This window comes from Mucor velutinosus (assembly GCF_035048745.1).
Source record: "Mucor velutinosus strain NIH1002 chromosome Unknown tig00001547, whole genome shotgun sequence".
NCBI lineage: Eukaryota > Fungi > Mucoromycota > Mucoromycetes > Mucorales > Mucoraceae > Mucor > Mucor velutinosus.
Window position 1 is genome coordinate 254,455 of NW_027041901.1, and position 20,609 is coordinate 275,063.

The window sequence follows — 20,609 nt, forward strand, 5'->3', positions numbered from 1 at the left end:
AAAAAAAAAAAAAGTCAAAACTCTTGGTCGCAAGACTGAGCCCAGGATATCTGCTTTTAAGCAAACGGGCGAATACATCTAGTTGTATATAGTTGATAGACATGTCTCTAAAGAGTATCTGCTGAGCTACATCAGGTAAATCTGGATAGGCTGTTGGCTCAGTCCGCAAAACAGCCACGTACAACTCGCTTACCTGCTGCTCACAATGTTCTTTGGCATGCGGTTTGATAGTGGGAATCACGCGACGAGACTTTAGAATGAGTACTAGAAGCAGAGATAGTCAAAGCATCAAATACTCTATATTACGATTTAACACATGTCAAGCGAGGTTGACGGATGAATAATGCAATTTCGGCAACTCTAATTTCACTGGGCTAGATTCGTGTTTAAATATGATTTGAGTGTAACTCAGTTCATCTTTTTTCTTTTCCTTGTATTCATCACAATTTAGCATGACAGCAACACCTAGGATACTCAAGGCTATCCTTGGTCTTGTCACAGTGGGTTTGTGCAATCTGAAGTGCGTATCTGCCTCTGCTGGCACAGATGCATCACCCACTGTTGACTTGACCATGATTGCACCTTGGTCTGCACCAAATCTAGTAGTTGAAGTCGCGTAAGAATAAAGCTGCTGGTATATTCAGGATCATCCAATGACTAATGTTCTTAATGAAGCGAGACAATAGCCACCTACAACGAGTCAGCCTACTTGCATCTTATTCATGATTTCGTTTCATTGGAACAACAATCTGTTTCATGGACACCACATCAAACGTACAAAGAAGCAGTAAAGGTCATCTCTTCATTGGGCGTGGACGAAGCCAGCTTTTTCAAGCTCTCGCTCGCCATCCATGAAGCAGCGCCTCGTATTGAAGCCTACAACCAATTCTATCGAGAAAGCATCGTGCCTGGCGTTTCAGCATACAATGATGATTGTGATGTGTGGGCTCAAATTGAAGATCAACAGTTCTGTGATATAACTCAGTTCATTGATGCATTAACAAGCCAATCAGCAACATCAACGAAGCCTATTGAATTGCTCCCTTTCGATCATATCGTGTCAAAGAGCCAAGCGGATCCTATCGTGGCACTGTATACTGACCGCTTCTCGGCCAAGTTTGCTGAATTCCATGACGCCCTGAACCAACAGGGTATATCACACGTTATTCGCTACAGGCCAGACACTGCTAATGTGCCTGTCCCTTTGTATTTATCTGGCTATGGTGTCGAAATGGCACTAAAAAAAACAGACTACCTGGTGATTGACGACAGATCGTCTCAGAGTAAGTACTCAGTCATTTGCATTGGGAGGGAAGTGACTCATTGACGTGAGTAGAAGCATCCAACATCAAGGATAAAATTGCAAATATGGGCAAAAAGTTTGGACAGTCGTTATTTCAAGCAACTCAAAAGGAGACAATTGAGCCTGTAACACCTGGCGAAATTCATAGGCTTAGCTTTAAAGCAGCACAATACATTTCAAAATCCAGCAACCCATTAGCAACGCTGAATCAACTGGTACAGGATTTCCCCAAATACGCCAAAAGTGTCAGTGAATTGGATGTGGATATTGAGCTGGAGGAAGAGATTTTGGACAATCAGCTGAACTTTCTTCACAGCGGCATGAGTGCTGTATGGCTCAACGGTAAAGGTCTTGAGTTTAGCCAGATGGATCCCTTTTTGTAAGTAGATTATCGTATCTGGGGAGTGATTCAAGGCTAATTGTGATTTTATAGCCTCATTCGTGCTTTGCGAAAAGAACGAGAATTGATCGCTTCGTTTGAACAGCTTGGATTCAAGCCCAAGGATGCTATTGAACTTATCTCTCACCCTGCATTCACCGTGGCCTCTCAAGCAAGCAACAGTGCAAATGTTGAGATATTTGACATGAGAGACTCACCTGAGGAGCCCTTTGTTATTTGGTGGAACGATTTGGAAAAGGACAAGCGATACAATGATTGGACTTCTAGCATGGAAGATTATGTCAAACCACAATATCCAGGACAGCTATTGCCAGTCAAGAAAAATATATTCAACTTGATTATGGTCGAGGATTTGGGTCAGCAAGGCTCCATTGCACGCGTTGTGAACGAGCTTCATATGATGATCAAGCGATTGGTTCCTGTTCGCTTTGGCATCATCTCCATTATTAAGGACAAGGACAGTGTATCGACCAGGATGGCGCAATCTTTGAACTACCTTATTGAAGAGCATGGCAAAGGCGCTGGCATGAACTTTTTGGCAACAGTGAGTACATGAATCCGACATGCCATTACTCAGGGTTTAATATGAGATGACATACAGGTACTAGAAATACTTCGTGCAGAGGGCAAGAATGAGCCTACTCCGGACATCATTACCAATGCCTTTGCAAAGATTGTTTCCAGCTCTGGAAAGCCCAAATCTGGCAAAAAGATCACTTTTGAAGAAGCGCTAGAAACACAAGACAGCTACACACAAGCCAGCAGCCAGTTCTTACAGCGTATGGGCATCACTGAGCTAGGCGCTCAAGATGGTATTATGTTTATCAACGGAAAGCTCCTCGAGTTTAACGAGGAAAGACCCTGGATCCAAGTGCTGATGCCTGCTTTGCACGAAATCACAAGAAGCCTTCAAAAGATGGTCTACTTGGGAGACTTCCTTGACGAAAAGTTTGATTACTATCAGCATGTCATGGCACAGCCTCACGTTGCAACACATCGCAATTCTTTCATTGTGCCCTCCAATGCGCATCCTCTTGTCATCCAGGAGTTTGCCACTGCTCGCAAGTCAGAGGAGCTCAAGTACTTCCAAATGGGTGAACAGGATGCCACTATCAACCTGTGGGTTTCTGCTGATTTAAATACGGCTCATGGTTTGAGACTCGCATCAGAAGCACTGTTGTACGCTGAATCCAATTCCAAGGTCCGAATTGCTTTGATCCACAATCCTGCTGGTGTCAGCACTGAGGACGCACCAGAGATCTCTGTCCCTGTGGTGGATGATCAGCATCACAAGCCTACTTTCTCTGATTTACTTGGCAGCGTCATCTTTACCAACAAAAATACTCACATTGAGCAACTGGTCAAATTGACGGAAAATGCGATCGAGCAGTTCGACAGTGGATCATTTGAAGGCAACGTGGTACCTGAAGCCATTATCCCTGGCTCACCCATCATTGAAATGGAGGCCAAGACGCAATCCATCAACTGGAGAAACTTGGTCAATGCACTCAAGAAGGACGGTCTCAGCACGTCTTTTCAGGGCATCGTCGTCAATGGCAGAGTCGTAGGTCCTCTTCCTCCCAGCACTGTATTTAGCAAAGAGAATTTCGCTGCTTTGGTGGATTTGGAGTATAGCAAGAGAATTGCGCCCATTGAACAGGCCATTGCTCAAGTCAAGTATACGGTGCCTGTAGGCGAAGACGTAGCTGATGTCCTGACAAAGATCTCTGTGCTAATTGAAACTGACAAGGCTGTTACTAGCAGAAGTTTGGTGGAAGAAAACGAGCCCGTGTATCGTCATCGTGTTTATGAAAACATCCCTAACACCAAGCACACGCGTCTCACTATTGGTGATCCAGACAACGCATTCTTGCAGATTGGATTCATCATTGATCCCTTGAGCGAAACAGCTCAAAAGTGGGTGCCATTGATCAACACGTTAGCCGGAATCGACGGTGTTTCTGTCACCATGTATCTCAACCCTGTCAATGGACTACAAGAGCTGCCCTTAAAGCGTTTCTATCGTTACGTGTTTGACAAGGAGCCTCATTTCGATCCTGTTACTGGCGTACAAGAAATCCCCACTGCTTACTTTGATGATTTGCCTACGGATCCTCTGTACACATTGGGTGTTGAAACTACAAACGCCTGGCATGTCACTGTGCGTGAGGCCAACATGGATCTCGATAACATTGTTCTGAAATCACTCAGTAAGGAGGAGAGCAGTGTCTCTGCTGTGTATGAACTAGAGAATATCCTTTTAGAGGGCCATTGCTTGGATTCCAACAGCAAGTCTCCTCCTCGTGGCCTTGAATTCGAGATTGCAACGCCTTCCAATCACTCTCACAGGGACACACTTGTCATGGCCAACTTGGGCTACTTTCAACTCAAGGCATTGCCTGGTGTCTGGAATCTGGGATTGCGTGAGGGACGCTCCTCTGCCATCTACTCTATTGAAGATATTGGCACAGAAGGCAAATGGAACTGGGATGCGTCTAAACAGAGCAAGAAGGCAGAGCAAGGCAGCGGGGTCTTGGCATTAACCTCGTTTGAGGGTATTACTGTCATGCCTCTGGTCCACAAAAACCCTGGCATGGAATCAGTAGACGTCTTGGAGAGTGCAGACGATCGTAAGCAGCACGGTGATGGCAGTGGATTGTGGTCTTCGTTCTCTAGCAAGCTGTTTGGCGGTGGTAGGAAGGATCAAGATGTGGTAGCCACCAAACCCAAGCAGGCTGACATCAATATCTTTTCTGTGGCCTCTGGAAAGCTGTATGAACGTTTTCTTTCTATTATGATTGCCTCTGTGATGGAACACACACAAAGCACCGTCAAATTTTGGTTCATTGAGAACTTTTTGTCGCCTGAATTCAAGGATTTCGTGCCTTATATGGCCAAAGAGTATGGATTTGATTACGAGATGGTGACCTACAAGTGGCCTGCTTGGCTTCGCGCTCAACATGAAAAGCAACGTACTATTTGGGGCTACAAGATTTTGTTCCTGGATGTTCTTTTTCCTCTTGATTTGGACAAGGTGATCTTTGTAGATGCTGATCAGGTAGGTAAGGTCTGTTTGTGGTGATTCAGTGACTAACTTGCTGGATAGATTGTCAGAACCGACCTCAAGGAATTGGTCGATATGGATCTTCAGGGCGCCCCTTACGGTTATACACCCTTCTGCTCAGATCGCACTGAAATGGATGGGTTTAGATTCTGGTCTGAGGGCTATTGGAAGACACATTTGAGAGGAAAACCCTACCACATTAGTGCTCTCTACGTCGTTGATCTTGTCCGTTTCCGTCAATTGGCAGCTGGTGATCGTCTGCGTGCCCAGTACCAACAGCTGAGCGCAGATCCTAATTCGCTGGCCAATCTGGACCAAGATCTGCCCAACAATATGCAGCACATTGTGCCCATCTTTTCGTTGCCTCAGGAATGGCTCTGGTGCGAGACCTGGTGTAGTGATGAGAGCTTGAAAACTGCAAAGACGATTGATTTGTGTAACAATCCATTGACCAAGGAGCCCAAGCTGGACCGTGCTCGTCGACAAATACCTGAATGGGAAGACTACGACAACGAGATTGATCAGTTGCGCAAACGTGTGTCTTTGGGCCATCCTCCTGCTGTTGTGGCAGATGAACATGGTGAGCAAATAGTGATTTCTGGTAAAAAGGAGCATCTCAAAGATGAATTGTAACACATAAAAAGGGCATATTTTGTTTGTTTACATGAACTGTTGTTGTTGTCTGTTTACATACACACATTATTGCTTTGGTGGCATTTTTAAATTGAACCAAGCTTTCATCAACTATGTAGTCATTGGTGTGTTTGAGGTGAATGAGATCCATTGCTGTCTTGTTTTTTTCTTTTTTTTTTATCTCAAAGACACGCTTGAACATGTTGAAAAGGCTCTTCTCTGCCATTGCGCCCGTTCGAAGCAAAAAATCAACGAGACGAGTGCACCATACCAACCACAGTAATATCCATGACAGCAATGAAGATATACTAAGAATCATCAAGCTATACAATCAGGGCACCATGAAGACCATCAACGATGAGGCCACGCTGAATGGCGTCAAGTATCCCTGCTTGCTCAAGTATAGAGCATCCAATTTCTACGTGTTTATTACAGCTGCCCTGGGCATATTTACAAGTGTAAAGAGAGTCGTCTTAGAGATGATGCTTGTAAACTCACCAATTTCTCATTAGATCTACTCGAGTATTTCTCTATCGTCCATCATATTCTACATTATCGAAAGCCAGATCAAACCAGCACAATCCACTCTACAAAGCGACATGGACATGTTCTCTGACGATGCCGTGGTTTATGTGCTATCCAGCTTTTATCTCTCTGGCTTGCTGCTTGGGTCGTTCATGTTTGGATGGCTGGGTTGTCAAATACGTCAACGAAAATATCTGCTGCTGATAGGTACATGTGCGTCAATGTTAGCAGGAGGCGCCTTCATGGTCTCCATTGAGTATTGGATGCTGTTTCCGGCAAAGTTCTTGCAGGGTATCTCGAATGCATCTATTTGGCTCATGTGTACTGCATTGGTAGCAGACGTGTGGCCACAGAGTAAATGGGGATCCATGATTGGGTTTATTCTATGCGCATATCCACTGGGCATGTCGTCTGGCTTGACCATTGGGGAAGGTAATTTACATGTTGAAGAAAGAAACCTTGCTATGCGACTAACCCACTCTACTACAGCCATTTTTGAGCATGCCAGCCACACGGCGTGTTTCCTCTGTGCACTAACACTATCTTTTTTGACGTTGCTAATGCAACTTTTTGTGATTGAAAGATGCACCATTCCAAGCGATTGGATTGAAAGCAAGGAAACTGTTCAAATGGACCACGAAAGTGAAATGCAAGAGCATCATTTCAAGGACATGCAGAGAGAGCTAGATATCATGGAAGAGGGCGCCATGTGGAGCAAGAGTTCGTCCATGTCAACTATCAACTTGCGCGATCAACCCATTATTTTTGAAAAGGAAATGGAGAGCAGCATAAAGACTAGCGCCAAAGTAACGCTCCAAAACTTGTTGGTGGTTCGTCTGGTGGGATCAGCGGAATTCATGGCCTGCTTGTACCAAGTAATAGCCATCACAGCCATTCTTGGTGCTTTGAAGGTATGAGTCATACTTGATGCAATGCTCTCATACTAATCAATACACTGTACAGCCGTCTCTCATGATCAAACTCGAATTTCAAATGAGCGTGCTCAACATGGCTTACAGAAATATCGTCCTCAGCACATTCTTATTACCTTGCGCAGTATCAGCAATTGTTAGTGGCTGGTTATGTGATCGATTTGGTACAAAAATTGTTGGACTTACCTCCATGATTATCTCGATCCCTGCTTTCATCTGGATTGGCGTTCCTAATCAGAACATCCAGAGTGTCGTTTCAGCTCTTGTTGTTGGCGGCATTACGTTATCAGGCATGTCTGTATCCACAGTTTATAGCACGATCAAAACCATGCAAAAGATCTTATCACAGCAGCAATTTGAAAAGACCAAGCAGCAGCAACAGCAATACCAACAACAGCACATGCCAGCCATCTTCGCCACCATCTATCTCATGTCAGGGGTTGGTTTGTTTTTGGGCTACTTTCTATCCAAGCTGAATGATATCATTGGATTCTTTTGGTTATGTTTTGTCTTTTCTATGCTACTAGTTACATGTGTGCCTTTCATGGCTTACTTTCCCAAGGGTAAATTGTTTCGAAATAGCGGCAGCCAGACAGGGTTCAATGCAAGTACAAGCAAGAAATCCATCGTCAATAATACAAGACCAGAGAGTTTTGCAGAATCCATCCTCTCTGATGATGAAACTACGTTGGGATCATCCTTGAAATTAGACTGCAATGTTACTTTAGAATCTAAATCCATTATTGTTATCCCTTAAACTCATATCATGCTAACATTATTATTTAATAAATCATTGACATAAAAAGATACTCTTGACAGGCCAATTGTAACCATGGCAACCACTTAGTCAAAATTATTATTTGAATATCTAATCGAATCTGAAGCAAGCAAGACCTTGTATTCTCGGATTATATACGATATATGCTATCTGAATAACGGCTGTAAAATATCACTATTCAGGACAACTTGGATAGACAGAATTTAATACAAAATCTAGGATTTTATTGTAATGGCATGGATATGGATTATACGAAAGGGTAGAATGAGACTAAATAAATATGTTTATAGTAATGCCATTGCTTATGTGTGCAATTTGGAATATGATAAGAATGAAAAAAAGGGGTAGAATGTCCATGTATTGCAAGTCAGCATAAAGCTGCGTCAGTCATCTTTTATGGATGTCAGTAAAGATCAAGCACGGTTTCTTTGATAGAGCATACTGACATGTTATAGAAATTGGCACTGGTAATGCAAGGGTGTAGATGGCCGTCATGTATCGAAAGGTTGCTCCAGAGTCTTGTAGGCGATACCGAACACAGATCAAAGTGCCTCTTATCCATCAGTGAAAAAAAAAAATAGTTGGCTGCATACTGTGTGTATTCTGAAAGTCGTTGTTTTGCGGAAAAGAAGAAAAGGGAAAGACAGTAGAAAGAGAATGATGAACCTTGAGATTGGCAGACATTAGATGTAATCAAGGTAATCAACATACTTGTGGTCTGCCGCTCTACAAGGCTCATCGTCGGCCTCAAACAGGTACGTAACCACGTCTTTGTGGAAACGTACCCGCCGAGAACCCCTCTCGTTGCCAACAAACTCTTTCTCCACAGGAACTGTATCATTGAAAGAGCTGCTTCCATCCCCCACTGAAGGTAATTCGGATAAAGATGACTGAGGTAATGACGGATTGGAAGAGGAGGGAGGTGCAACTGGAGGAGTAAGATGAGAGGAGATAGATGGCTCCCCTTGAAGGACAAGAGTAGTATCCTGTCTCTTCAAAGGTCGCTCATCCAACTCATCATCTGCCGACTTTCTCTTTCTACTGCTGCGGATGCTAGTGGTAGAGGAGGGAGTAGAGAACTAGGCATGAATGTTCATATGTCAGTACGAAATATTGCTTCGCGGTAGTTGTCTTGTGTCATGATACTTACACTGTATTCATAGCCTGAGCGTAACAACATTTTAATAGTAATTATTCAAACGAGAACAAAAGGTAAAGAGGGAGAATTTACAGCATGAATGCACCTTTATACCTTCAATTGCCTTCAAAAAAATAGTGTTTTAGTTTCTTTTTTGATAGCAATACGCGTCAATAAAGCATGACAGAATGAGATGCCACTTTCCCCCATGTATTCTACAGTTAATTTGAGACATCACCAAAAGTAAAGCAACTTTCAATTATCATTTCCCGTAGAGTTAGAAGCAAATGTAGTGTTAGCCTCTTTCCCTTCAATTTTGCAACAACACTTTTCATAACAAAAACTTTTACAGGTTCCTATACCTGTGTAACAAAAGTCATCACAAGATCACAGAGGAGTTTTGTCTTACCGCTTTGAGCTTAATCTATATCCTGAACAGCAATGTCCATAAAAGACGGGATCAAAAAATTATTATCGAGCAAAATATCGTATAAAGCATCAAATACCCTGATAGTGTGAATCTTTTGACCTTCCACTGGCATGTGAAAGCCACTCATAGCTGTTGATTTGACTCTCTTACAATGCACTTCGTCTGTAGCAATACAAAAAATTCATTTAAGGGCCCACAGCATACTAGCAGCAGACCTTACTACTCGAAAGTAAGTAAAATACAGCTTGATTTGGATGCATTTGAGGTGTGATTTCTCAGGTCAGAAGCCGTTTTAGGTCCCTAGAATTGCACCAAACGATCACTCTCATCTAGCACTTACTTACTGACACATTTGCTCAACTTTTTTTTGGGATCGCCAAGAAACTATGATAGGGTGGCCAAAGTTATTTTTGGTCTTGCAACCAATTGGTCGAAAAAAACGCCCAAAACCTTAAATAATGCCCACCTCAAGAGTTGGGCATTCTGCATAATTTTCTTCATTTTTTGAAAAAACAGTTACAAGTCTAATGTAATAAGAGTGCAATGATTCTGTAAAAAAAAATAATATATATATCTACTAGGGAGGGGCGGATTGGTGTTACTGTTTGCATGTCTTTAAACTTGGGCAATATTTATTAGAAAACATGAAAAATATTTTTGGGCGAGTAATATTAGGATCAAGTGATGGATTTATTGTGATAAAAGTACTGTATATAATGAGTAGTAATGACAGATATTTTCACTACCGTTCAATGCTTGTCAAAAAAAAAGACTATATATATATATATATGTGTGTGTGTGTTATACTAATGTTTCAATCATGCGGATTGAAACGTATGTAATGTAGATCATTACATCTAGCTGTTTCTTCTGCCACTGATTGCTCCTTCAATTTTTCCTCTCATCTCTTGATATACTCACGCTTCTTTCAAATTATAAATGTAATCAAAACAAGTTGTAGATTGATAAAAAGGAAAGGATACGAGACCACATTGACAGCAGCAGATCAAGGATGGCCAATGTTGTAGGGCATTCGATTGGCGCTGTTTTTTAACCAGAAAACGCCCAAAAACAACTTTGGCCACCCTATGAGGTACTTTTTTTTTATTGATTGCTCCGTGTAAGTAGGTCCCTAGGGCACTACCAAGAGGCGGGCGCAATTGATATGATATTCAATTGTATTTAGGATAAAGCGATAGATGACAGGAACAGATGATAGATGACAATTGTGATTAGAGAATTACAATTGCTTGTGAATTTCAGTTTGGGCATGTAGTTGAAGGAGCTCGTTCTTGATCTGCTGGACCACATCGATCCATATAAATGGAGTCGAGTGAAAGATCATACGAACTTGAGCTCGCCAAATGTTGCCAAGTGTTACCAGTACGACCATGTGAGCAGTGGTGTATGATTTGGAGACATACTTGATGTTTTCAAAGTCAAGCGAGGAACAGGCTTGGATAATATCACCAATCGAAACGGTTGGCCACAAAAATTCAAAGATGATAGCTTTCCAGATGGATGCCTTACTGGAACAGAGGAAAAGCAAGTGTACAGCATTTTCTTCGTTACCACAGATTGGGCAGAGAGGTGACTCGGCTATCTCAAAGTAGTGTAGCAGGCGTTTGGTCGGGATGGTGTGGGTGAGGAAGCGATAGATGACATTACGGTGGACAAGGTTCAGGGACAGAGACCAGAAGAAATTCCAGTTGGACCTGGCGATGCTGAAGATATGAGCCTCGATGCATGCTGTGCGGAATGTTCTGGTTGAAATCTGTCGAGTGAGTCCTTGCTGGCTGTTGAAGTCATAGGAGTCAATGAACGGTTCGAAGGAGATGTCGGTTGTGCGGTTGGTGCCATCCTGAGGGGGGTTGTAGCATGAGGTTAAAGTACGGTTGGATATGTACTTTGTTCTCGTTGATTTGCTTCAGGATTTTCTTGCAAGCGCCTATGAGGTACCCCTCATGGTTTTTATCGAAAATCAAACGTCCAAGTTTTTCACCCCAAAAATGAAGGTTTTTACTATGATACATTAAATCAAAATGTTCTTATCGATCCAAAGCAACCTCTGAAGCTTCATTTGTGATACTTTCATATGCAAAATATCGACGATTTTGCTAAAAATCTCATTTCCTATTTTTAAAGATTGCTCAGTAGGTTTAGTCATAATATGTTTTATAATTAGCATCATTAGATTCGCCTTCAAAGGTACTTGAAGGAAGCTTAAGAAAGTATAGGATGATTATGTCGACTTACATAGTCGAATTTGATTCTGGACAAAATTTTCACCATTTCGAGTAAAAAAATGAGACCAGAGTTTGAACGGCTTTGGCTGACAAAATGCCATCTTGATGAAAGCAATCAGTGTTTGTGAATCTAATGAGAAGGGAGCTGCGCATTGCAAAGCACTGTAGCTTATATTAACTACTGCGTTTTGCCCCTGCTACAACTTCTAACATCTTTGGGGTATTAAATTGTAGCATAGACTAATAAAATAGATCCAGATGTCCAATGATGCAGTGATGATAAGAGTAATGGCCACCACTGCCTCATGTTATCATTGAATCAAAACTATACACATCAAATGATCTACAAGCTAGTTTTATTTTACACACATTTTCTTCTTTAATAAGGTTTGAACTTTCTAGTTTGTTTCAATTGAGCAATCTTTGCCTTGTCCTCCTCGAAACGCTTTCTCAACTCCACCAGTTCATTCTGCTTCTTTTCGCGCATTTGGAAGCGATAAAAGTTGACTAATTCCTTCTTCTTTTTGAGCTGGTGTTCTCTTTGAGCCTCCGCAGCTTCTGCAGTAATGGATCCCACATGAATAGTACCGTCAGTCGCCTTGGTCTTCTTGTGACGAACCACCACTGTGAATCCATCATCGTCCATTTGGTTCATACGCTCCAACTTTTCGCGCTCTTTTTGGTATTCATCGGCCTTGAACTTCATCATGAAAGAATCCACTTCTTGTTGAAGATCTTCGGCATTGGGTCGTGATAAGTCGTATGCTAAAATGTAGCCTGTGCACAGCATACATACACATATTAGATCCCTATCTATACAGCGGCAATCAACTGGAAAAACACTTACGTTCAAAGCCTAATGGCTGATCAACTAATTCGTCTTCCTTTGCCCACTTCTTCTCAACACGGCGCATCGACAGCACCTGAGTCAAATCATCATCCGTACTGAATACAATGTGTGCTGAAGATCCGCTTGTAAATAGTTTCCTTAATTCTCTCACTTCTGGGTCTTTTTCTTCTTGCTGTTGCTTTTGGTGCTTCTTCTTTTTCTTGTTGGCAGCTTCTTCTAATTGTTGTTGCTGTTGCTTTGCTTGAATCTTCCAGTAATCTTCAGAAACGGATGAACCGGAATCACTGTAGGTAATTTGATCAATGCCATGTCCCTTGAAAAGCTTCTTGATATGGCGGTCTGTAGTATCAGCAGGTAAATTCAACATGAAGAGTGTGCGGTCCTTGATGTCCTCATCGACAAGTGATTTGCTTTCGTGCTTTCTAATGTAAAAATAGTGGCGAACACTCTTGTTGTTTTCATCCATGATGACAGGGAGCACTTTGAAGCCTTGGAAATCTTCCAATTGCTTGGGTGTCTTTTCCTGAATTTCAACGCTTTGTTTGCTGCTGTTACTGCTCAATTTCTTTGTCTTGCCCATGATTGTTTTTGTGTTTAGTAATGTAAAAGAAACAAGAGTTCGTACACAAAAAATGTCAAAAAATTATGTGCAATTTGATGTGGCTCATTTCTCATCAACGCATGTAGAAGCAAAGGGTATTTCGAGTCACATGTCTTTATTATTACAATGCAGCATAAGGTGCTGTGTTGTTACTACTCGTGCTGCTTCTTGATGTATCAGTGGGCTGTGTAGCTTTAGGCTGTGGTGGTGTGGTGGGAATCGGGATATCTTCAGGGGTTACATCAGCCTTCACTTTCATGTAAATGGTACCAATGATTCTCAACCCAATGGCTCGGCTTTTGAGTGTTTCTCTAGGCACAGTGGGATCTGTCAATACTCGATCGCATACTTCTCTCAGCACACTCTCAACCTCCAGCTTGGAGCCTCTCCATATAGCTTGAAGACCCTGTAATTACGTCTCTTAATGAATGACATTGCATCCCACACTACATCTTGAACACATACCTTTGTTGCAGCTTCAGTTTCCAACTTGATTCTTTGTTCCTCTGTCAAGATACCCTTCTCCTCTGCCTTTTGCAATTCTGTATAACTGGATTGCAGATCAAGTGCAGACCTAAGTGTACCTACAGTCTCACTAAGTATGTATCCCTTCTCCTTCATAGAATGGAACATGCCGCCTAATCCAAACGCAAATCCCTTGCTAATGTATTGCTGTGCTTTGGCTGCGTATGTATAACCTATGGCATTCAACAACTCTACACCATGGCTCTCCCGCTTAAGGTCTTCAGCTTCAATTTGGATGATGTTGGAGAATGCTGCTGATCGAGCTTCCTCAGGGATATCGTTGAGTTCGGTATATAAGCTAAGCTTGTTGATCAATTTCGTCGTTAATGTTTGCACTCGGGTTTCTCGGGCAGCACTGCGCGCCTTCTCTAGTTTCTCCTTCTTTTCCTCCCGTTTTGCCTTTTGCTCTGGTGTCAGTAGTTTGGGATCCACCTCTTCTTGCTCCTGCTCGTGTGATTCCAATACCTCTCTCATGTCTTTGCCGATGGAAATCTCGCCAATAATGTCTACAAAACGATCACCACCGAATGATTGCTTGAAGAAATCCTCAGGATCCACTAAAGAAACAGAGCATTGCAATGTAAGTAGTCTGTATTAACATTGATTTGCTTTTTGATAGCTACTAAATCCTCCGTCTGGATGCACGCCGTTCTCTTCACCGAATTCATTGTATCTCTTTCTCAATGCAGGATCGGATAGCACTTGGTATGCTTCAGATATCTTCTTAAACTAAGCGTATCCATTGCTAAATCAGGGGTCGTTTTCAAGAGATCATAGGTCTGGGCTTACCTTTTCCTCTGCTGTAGGGTCATTGGGATTCTTGTCTGGGTGGTATTTAATGGCTAATTTTCTATATGCTTTCTTGATTTCTATTTGTGTTGCTAAAGGTGCTACTCCAAGAGCGTCGTAGTAATCTGTTGACAATGGATTCTCGTCTAGTATAGAATTGGAGGTTACTCTATCGTTCATCAAGCATTAATCCAGAATACGCACCAGTGCCTCGTTTTCTTGACCACTTGGATGTCGCCTTGCTAGCATTCGTCTTGAGCTTGGTTCCAGTAACATCAATTTCAAAAGACGAAATAGCTCGACACGACCAGCATTGCACCTCCACCTTGGTGCTCTTTACACCAGGAGATGGTAAGAATTCCAAGGGTTGAGAGCATTCTTTGCAAATGGCCTGAATGTAAGGCTCTGGTTTCCGGGAAGGGTATGCCATTATTGAATGAAATAAGAAAAGAAAGAAAAGGGAATAAATGCTGCCATTTCATTATAAAAACTAATCCCGAAGCGACATGTGGAACGTGGCTGGACCTGCGTGTAGAAGGCCAAGCAAGCACTACTTGTAACTTGATGCAATTCATTGGGATTATAGCTAAATGATCCTTTTGCAGCACCGTCAACATTTGATCAAGTAGCACGTAAGCGAATGCTTTTATTAAACGCAATTTGCAATGAATGAAGCTGATATCCTAAGCATAAAGCATGCCAGCAATGCCGCAATAACGTTCGACCTAACAGGGATCGACATTATACCCAGCATCTATACAGAAGACTGTACCTAAATCACTGAATATGAGTACGACAGCAAGAGGTACACATGCTACAGCGAGAAAAAGCATCAATTTGAACCAAGGCTTGTAACTTCGAGTCTACATGTTTATAATAGATAGCATTCGAAGCTAAACAGCAGAGCAACACCTTGAATTTGATCCAATCTGTCAAAGGAATGAGTTTCAATCAGCCAAATTTCGTTGCTTGGTACGACCCCCAGCAGCCATACTTTTTTTTACATCCCCTCCACAAATAAAGCTTTTTTTTTCTTTCTTCCTCTATATCAGCTATACATCATGATTGGATTGAAGGGTACACTTAACGTAATTGACAACTCTGGAGCTATTGTTGCTGAATGCATTCGTGTGATGAGTGGTGCTCGTTTTGCTAGAGCTGGTAAATATGAAGGCTTGCAAAAAAAAAACATTTGACAAGGGTGAGACTAACATCCAGACTAGGTGATGAGATTGTTTGTGTAGTGAAGCGTGCCAGACCTATCAACCCAAATATCGCAGGCACCCAAGCAGCTGCACAAAAAGTAAAGAAGGGTGATGTTCGCCATGCACTTGTTGTTCGCACAAAGAAGGAAATGTCTCGCCCTGATGGCCGCACCATTCGCTTCGATGATAATGCCTGTATTTTATTAAACCAAAAGAAGGAGCCTCTTGGTACTCGTGTTTTGGGTGTCGTCTCTGCAGAATTAAGGACAAAGAACTGGATGAAGGCTGTTTCTCTTGCACCCAGAATTGTATAATAAGATCAATAAACCGAATAGAGTGTCAAATATGAAAGAAGAACGAGGATCTTTGTTGGCTTGCAGACATGCTTTTGAGAGTGATGATGATTTATATGCAAAAGACATTGGAGAGGCACATTGGTCTTGAATAAGGTGAGAGATTCAATGTGTATTATTGCTCGGTTTGAGCAGTTTAAGCAAATGGTTGGGCTGATCCAGGAGTTGGTTACCACTGGAAACACTGCTTGTATTTGATATCGAGGTTGCCCCTTAGCAAAGTTGCTTTCCATTACAGCCAGAATTCAACTTTGCATGCAGCTTTTCGAACAGTTAATATTCGTTATCCTTTACGAGCCTTTCGACACTTCGGGCGGTTTCCTGGCCAACGCTTCGCTTCGGTGAAAACCAACTTGCACAGCGGCAGCTCGCACTACCGATTGCCCTTGCGTATCTTATCATAATACTACTACGTTCAGGTTAACCCTCTACTTACACATGAAAATCCTTCATCTTATCTGTGGATCTGAATCTTATGTGATGCTCTGCATCCATATACACGTAGCGTAGCTACTTCATATACGGGCAAACAGCATACTGGTATTTCTCCTTTTTAGCCGTTAGTGTCCCTGATACAGCAAAATTTGAGTGCATTTGAGCTGCGTTTTCTCACCTTCAAGGCCGTTTTAGATGGTCAGAATAGCACCAAACAATTGCTCTCATCTGGCAGTTACTTCCTGACACCTTTGCTCAACTTTTTGGGGATCAAAAAAACATGACCGAAAATCGATCAAAAAGCATGAGGCACCCCTCATGGTTTTCCTCGAAAATTCGACGCCTGAGGAACGTCGAAGATGACAAATGTACCCTCTGTAATGATACTGAAGATGCCAAACATCTCATGGTTAGCTGCCCCCCACAAAAACGACATTTGGTCCGACATCTTTGAACAATTCCTGGGATACCCCAAAGCTGCTAATCCACAGCAAGTATACCAATCCATAGTCAATTTGAACCTGAAGCAATACTTCATCTACAACTTAGACATCAAGATTACAACCTTCGACCTGTTTGCTGCCACCGTTCGTATGATATGGAGATTCCACCTCCTACTAACATTCGAAGAAGTGCCTTTTGATACCAACAATGTCACCAACAAGATCTGTGCTGAAGTGATGAGATTGCCAGATCTCAAGCATTAATATTAGTAGTAGTTTCAATAGATTTATATGTGGCAAGTCACTTTGTTACAAACACTTGTCCATCATTTGATGTTCTTATCATATTCGTATATTTACTAATAAATAAGCAACATCCATACAAAAAAAAAAAAAAAAAAAAAAAATTCATCGAAAATCAAACGATCGCGTTTTTCACCTTGAAAATGAAGACTTTTACCATGGTAAATATTGGGTCAAAATGTTTCTATCGATCTAACGTAGCCTTTGAAATCATCTTCGTAGGACCTTAATATGTAAAATTTCGATTTTTCGGCCAGAAACCTCATTTCATATTTTCATAGTTGCTTGATAAGTTTATTTAAAACATCTATCTTACTTAGTACCGTTGGATGCGCCTAGAAAAGTACTCCAAGAAAGCTTAAAGAAGTTTTTTTTTTGTTGTAGTTAATATTTTATTTTATTCAAATATTATTTTATGAGGGACACATCGCGGAGTGGTGGACCTCGAGCAACTGAATGAGCATCTAATCTAAATTATATTGTAGTAGGTAGCTGTCTATCAATTAGACAGACTGTTCTGGAGGAAAAGTGTTCTATGGAGGCGGTGGAAAGTGGTACAGGGTTCTGTGAACCGTGAAGCCAATACAGATTCCACATTTGCCATAAGGTAGTAGATATGACGGCGATATACTTGGATCGATCTTTTATAAAGCGAGGAAGATGTAGATACCGCACTATGCCATATATGATCTCGGAAGTCAAAGGATATTTGGCGTAGTATTGTGAGATCACAGATTGCCATAGGTGCCACTTGACGGAACAGTCAACGAGGAAATGTCGCAACGTATCGATGCCTAGGGCACAAAAGGGACAGATAGAGTTTTCCACAGTGCCAATTGTGTACAGGTATGATTTATGAGGGATGCATTTCGACAGTGCCCGATAGAGGACCGTTCTTGCCGCTGGATGAGCAGGTGCTGACCATAATGTCTTGACCATTGAATTGTTGAAACGATGGTCCGACGGAACCAACTGTTGTTGCTGCTGACGAAAGGTTACGGGATGGTATTGAGTCCATAGGTCTTTGGTGCCCAATTTGCCGAAGAAATCAAAGCTCGTCCAGTCTAAGGTGGAGGTGGAAGGAGGCTGCAGAATGTCAGGCCACACACCAGGAACCAGTTTGACGGTTTTGAGCATGAGAATTTCTTGATAGAGCGAGGCACAAAGAAGCGAGTAGCGTGAATATTCAGAAGCAACACGAAGCCGCAGCCTTTGTTGTTGGCTATCAAAGATCAAGAACTTGCTTGCTGGAAACTTGGGATGACGCCGGAGCCAGTGGTCATCGCTGAGGCCTATGAGAAGCTTGTGCAAAGGCAATTGCAGGATGGTCTGGACCGGAAGGAAATCCACTTGTTGAAGTCCACTGAAATCAAAATAGTCATACATGGCGAAGATAGAATGCCAAATAGAAAGATCCTTGTGTATCAGGTAGGGCTTGCGGTATTCAGCATCGACGAAGGCCAAGTAAGGAAACTCTGATGAAGCCGGTAGCAGTGATACGTGATAGAGCATGAAGGGCAGCAGGAAGGACGGATACTTCTGTGGTTTAACGAGGTAATTGAGCCAGCGTTTTTGGAGAATCAGTTGTTGAAGAGAAGGGTTGAGAACAGCAAGACCACCTCTGGACTTGGGTAGGAATATGAGTTCTTTGCGTAGTAATGGCCGCTTCTTCTTCCAGACAAATTGATAAACACAAGACTTTACTTTCTCTAAAAACCGTTTGGTAGGCTTCAGCATGCGCAGACTGTACTGTAATGAAATAGCCACCCAAACGCAACTTAATTGAAAACCAAAGTTCATCAAATAGCACTCATTCAAATTCATGCTATTTGGATCTATTAATGAAAGCGCTCAAATGTACATCAAAAAACCCATTTAAAAATACTAAAGTAAAGATACACGCTTATATCGCACATCGTGTGAATGAATCACTCCTGATCACAGTGTATTCAATCACACCCATGATGGTCGTAATAGGTGATGGTATCTTTATCCAAATAGAATTAAATCAATAACAAGCATATTCAAATATGACAACTATGCCCTGCTGCCATAGTTGCACAATATCCCAGATAAAGAATTCCATGCTTCAATAACAAACATCACACTTTAAACCATCAAGGTTACATTAAATCATGCTATGACGATAGCTCACCCAAGCCCATCAAGGTTACTCAAATCGACCCTTATGGCCAGTGCTCCTGCATTGATTACCACTTTAAATCAAACATCGACAACATTTGCCAGATATCGCAATAGCAGCACCTATTGCTCTCTATCATCACTAATCCTACAAGCTAGTTGCAAATGTATAAATACTCTTCTTTTTTTTTACTCAATTCCAGGATCTTCAGTTCATTTTATACACAAAATAAAATACAGTTGATTTCTATTGTATTTTACCTTTGCTTTATTTTTTTTTTGTGAAATCCATTAAACCTGATTTCACTGCATGTACCACACCTTGGACAAAATGAGGCTGTTGGCGATGGTGACTCTACCCAGGAGAGACAGTTGTCGTTGTCCGTAGATCTGACATTGAGTTCTGACTGAGTTGAGCAACATCTCTTCTGTTTGAGCACGCTGAGCATAGTTGTAAGCAAAATACAAACCAAGATATCGAAAAGCCGTGATGGAACCTTGATGGTGGTATGTGTGAACGTTCATGTCTTCAAAGGCTCGCACCCACGCCGAAGAGCGACAGCCAGACAGAGAGAATGGCTTCTGATTTGTCTTCATTGAACTTGGCATTGGAGACGGCTGCATAGTTAGCCATGTGTAGTTGGAGGCGATACAGATCAAGTTCGTCTCGTAGAAGGACACAGACATCATCAGCGTACGCAAGGCATTTGACAGCTGGTGGGTCACGAGAAGAGACCATATCCGCAGATGCACCATTGCTTGCCTTAAAACCATGGAAACAAGTGTCTTGCAGGATGGATAATAAGAAAGGCTCCAGTGCAACATCGAAAAGAAGAGGGGACAGAGGATCGCCTTGACGGATACCCCGTTCCTGCTTGACGGCTGAGGTGAAGTACCCATTGACATTGATGTACATGCTATTGCCAAAGAACAATGATTTGACACATGACACACAGCTGGCGGGAAACCCAAGACGACGAAGAACAGCACACAGATAGTCAGCATTCACCCGATCATAGGCTTTTTCCTGATCAAGTAGGATACCAGCACCCTTGTGATGGAAGGCCCGAGCCTCTTCCAAGACCATCGATAACGCTAGGCCATTGTCACAGATGAACCTTTGTTGCAGGAAACCAGATTGGAATGGGTTAATGATCCGCCCAAGAATTGGAGCCATGCGAAGAGCAAGCAGTCTGGTAAAGACCTAAGCTTAAAGAAGTATAGGATGATTATCATATTTTATATAGTCGAATCTGCAAGAATAATTCAATCGAGTCGAAGATTATTAAAATTTGGCCAATCTGGAACAGACTATGAGTTTGGGTTTGAGCTAATTTTGGCTTATGGGGTAAGCTGGCAAACTCGATGCCCTTCTAATAATCATGAAGGCGATACAATAATAGATACTTTTGAAGCGTGTGGAAATTAGGTGGAAAATTACATAGCGCTATCTTTAGTATTGCTATTCTTCTTGCGTTCTATATTTAATAGCGTCAGTCTACCAAAATACTTGC

The 20,609-nt window shown here is 42.1% G+C and overlaps 10 protein-coding genes across 10 annotated transcripts; 4 read left to right on the forward strand and 6 right to left on the reverse strand.

Annotated features, from left to right (window-relative positions):
- Positions 1-452: 452 nt before the first annotated feature.
- Positions 453-5,400, forward strand: TRK1_2 (low affinity potassium transporter; the record flags this gene model as incomplete). Its single annotated transcript, XM_064825781.1, has 6 exons — positions 453-616; positions 676-1,283; positions 1,337-1,682; positions 1,737-2,247; positions 2,305-4,761; positions 4,810-5,400. The coding sequence occupies 6 exons, from the start codon at positions 453-455 to the stop codon at positions 5,398-5,400; spliced, it is 4,677 nt and encodes a 1,558-aa protein (XP_064687295.1).
- A 200-nt stretch (positions 5,401-5,600) lies between these two features.
- Positions 5,601-7,614, forward strand: ATC70_006508 (uncharacterized protein; the record flags this gene model as incomplete). Its single annotated transcript, XM_064825782.1, has 4 exons — positions 5,601-5,858; positions 5,913-6,357; positions 6,415-6,836; positions 6,889-7,614. The coding sequence occupies 4 exons, from the start codon at positions 5,601-5,603 to the stop codon at positions 7,612-7,614; spliced, it is 1,851 nt and encodes a 616-aa protein (XP_064687296.1).
- Positions 7,615-8,318: 704 nt separating this feature from the next.
- Positions 8,319-8,815, reverse strand: ATC70_006509 (uncharacterized protein; the record flags this gene model as incomplete). Its single annotated transcript, XM_064825783.1, has 2 exons — positions 8,319-8,714; positions 8,786-8,815. 2 exons carry the CDS (start codon positions 8,813-8,815, stop codon positions 8,319-8,321), a joined length of 426 nt encoding a protein of 141 aa, XP_064687297.1.
- A 1,628-nt stretch (positions 8,816-10,443) lies between these two features.
- ATC70_006510 (uncharacterized protein) lies at positions 10,444-11,083 on the reverse strand (the record flags this gene model as incomplete). The annotated part of the gene is made up of 2 exons (XM_064825784.1): positions 10,444-10,977; positions 11,027-11,083. 2 exons carry the CDS (start codon positions 11,081-11,083, stop codon positions 10,444-10,446), a joined length of 591 nt encoding a protein of 196 aa, XP_064687298.1.
- Positions 11,084-11,828: 745 nt separating this feature from the next.
- Positions 11,829-12,879, reverse strand: ATC70_006511 (uncharacterized protein; the record flags this gene model as incomplete). The annotated part of the gene is made up of 2 exons (XM_064825785.1): positions 11,829-12,226; positions 12,297-12,879. The coding sequence occupies 2 exons, from the start codon at positions 12,877-12,879 to the stop codon at positions 11,829-11,831; spliced, it is 981 nt and encodes a 326-aa protein (XP_064687299.1).
- A 142-nt stretch (positions 12,880-13,021) lies between these two features.
- ATC70_006512 (uncharacterized protein) lies at positions 13,022-14,644 on the reverse strand (the record flags this gene model as incomplete). The annotated part of the gene is made up of 5 exons (XM_064825786.1): positions 13,022-13,306; positions 13,366-13,982; positions 14,049-14,154; positions 14,215-14,360; positions 14,419-14,644. The coding sequence occupies 5 exons, from the start codon at positions 14,642-14,644 to the stop codon at positions 13,022-13,024; spliced, it is 1,380 nt and encodes a 459-aa protein (XP_064687300.1).
- Positions 14,645-15,275: 631 nt separating this feature from the next.
- On the forward strand, positions 15,276-15,733 carry ATC70_006513 (uncharacterized protein; the record flags this gene model as incomplete). Its single annotated transcript, XM_064825787.1, has 2 exons — positions 15,276-15,375; positions 15,438-15,733. The coding sequence occupies 2 exons, from the start codon at positions 15,276-15,278 to the stop codon at positions 15,731-15,733; spliced, it is 396 nt and encodes a 131-aa protein (XP_064687301.1).
- Positions 15,734-16,599: 866 nt separating this feature from the next.
- On the forward strand, positions 16,600-16,914 carry ATC70_006514 (uncharacterized protein; the record flags this gene model as incomplete). The annotated part of the gene is made up of 1 exon (XM_064825788.1): positions 16,600-16,914. One exon carries the CDS (start codon positions 16,600-16,602, stop codon positions 16,912-16,914), a length of 315 nt encoding a protein of 104 aa, XP_064687302.1.
- A 513-nt stretch (positions 16,915-17,427) lies between these two features.
- On the reverse strand, positions 17,428-18,690 carry ATC70_006515 (uncharacterized protein; the record flags this gene model as incomplete). The annotated part of the gene is made up of 1 exon (XM_064825789.1): positions 17,428-18,690. One exon carries the CDS (start codon positions 18,688-18,690, stop codon positions 17,428-17,430), a length of 1,263 nt encoding a protein of 420 aa, XP_064687303.1.
- Positions 18,691-19,624: 934 nt separating this feature from the next.
- Positions 19,625-20,272, reverse strand: ATC70_006516 (uncharacterized protein; the record flags this gene model as incomplete). Its single annotated transcript, XM_064825790.1, has 1 exon — positions 19,625-20,272. One exon carries the CDS (start codon positions 20,270-20,272, stop codon positions 19,625-19,627), a length of 648 nt encoding a protein of 215 aa, XP_064687304.1.
- Positions 20,273-20,609: the final 337 nt, after the last annotated feature.